Raw genomic sequence first — 1154 nt, 5'->3', positions numbered from 1 at the left:
GTGCCCTTTGCTCAGGAAGGCTTGGGTAGGACAGGTGTGCCCTTTGCTCAGGAGGGCTTGGGTAGGACAGGTGTGCCCCTCTGTTCTGTTCTGGTCATGTTCCAGGTCAAGAGAGTTCTGGACATCAATATTTAAGGTCTTAAATGAACCCTTTGGTTTAAATCTCCAACCTAGCCCTACGTCGGCTGTGTTTGGGGTGCAGAGCGATGATGTCATGTCCAACAGCAGGGAGAGTGTTGTTGCCTTGTTAACCATACTAGCACGACGGAGAATACTTCTGGAACTCATCTCCACCACCAAAAGCCTCCGGGTGGCTCTCTGACATTATGATGTTTCTAACATTAGAAAACATCTGATTCTCCCTCAGAGGAACATCAGGAAACCTTTACAGAACTTAGGACCCGTTCCTGACTTTGAAGGACTTCCTCCTCTTCCCTCTTAGGGGACGTAGGGACGGTGGAGCAAAAGGACATTAAACGTTACCAGGAGTAACAAAAAAAAATGTCTATTTTAAATTGTATATTATGTATTGTATATTTGTTTACTTTGTATATATTTCTTCTCTTTTTTTCTTTCTCTTCATTTTAATTATTTATTGTTTGTTAAATAACTATTGAATTATGTTTGTTGTGGTTGGAATGAGTTAATAGAAGCGTGTCTTGTTACAATTGTCCTTTTACTGTTGCACTGTACAATATACCTTCTCTAAAACAATACAAATATTTACACAAAAAAAGAAGTCATAGTATAGTATGTCAAAATCATAGATGCTGAATTCTTCCTGTAATCATGTCATCACACATTGTGAATATTATTGCTGTTGACTTTCAAAATAAAGTACATATTTTGAATATTAGTGCTGTTGTCTTTAAAAACAAAAAGTACCACAGATTCAGTTCTTCATGTTTTTAATGTTGAGATAAACATGTTGATGAAGACAATAATAAAGATATTAAAGAAGTAGAAATGATCAGAGATTATTATTATTGATTAGTGACAGATTATAAACAGGAAGTAAATAGCTTCCTGGTGTTAGATGCCGTTAGACGATGACAACATGAGGGCTGGGGGGCGGGGCTGCTTGGCGATGACATCATCAGTGCTGGGGGGGCGGGGCTGATTGGCGATGACATCATCAGGGCTGGGGGGGGCGG

At 39.5% G+C, this 1154-nt stretch overlaps 2 protein-coding genes across 2 annotated transcripts in view; both read right to left on the bottom strand.

Annotated features, from left to right (window-relative positions):
• The window catches only part of LOC117941469 (sequestosome-1-like), a 2266-nt gene extending 2011 nt beyond the window's left edge, over positions 1 to 255 (bottom strand). Inside the window, exon 1 of the mRNA XM_034866481.1 lies at positions 171 to 255. Within this exon, the coding sequence (XP_034722372.1) occupies positions 171 to 255 (85 nt within the window). The remainder of the gene's footprint in view (positions 1 to 170) is intronic.
• polr2b (polymerase (RNA) II (DNA directed) polypeptide B) overlaps positions 213 to 1154 on the bottom strand; it is a 44342-nt gene continuing 43400 nt past the window's right edge. Inside the window, exon 24 of the mRNA XM_034866493.1 lies at positions 213 to 231. The gene's annotated coding sequence lies outside the window, so the exon portion shown is untranslated. The remainder of the gene's footprint in view (positions 232 to 1154) is intronic.

This window comes from Etheostoma cragini, unplaced genomic scaffold (assembly GCF_013103735.1).
Source record: "Etheostoma cragini isolate CJK2018 unplaced genomic scaffold, CSU_Ecrag_1.0 ScbMSFa_80, whole genome shotgun sequence".
NCBI lineage: Eukaryota > Metazoa > Chordata > Actinopteri > Perciformes > Percidae > Etheostoma > Etheostoma cragini.
Note: the sequence above shows the minus strand (reverse complement) of the source record. Positions and strands in the feature narration are given on the sequence as shown.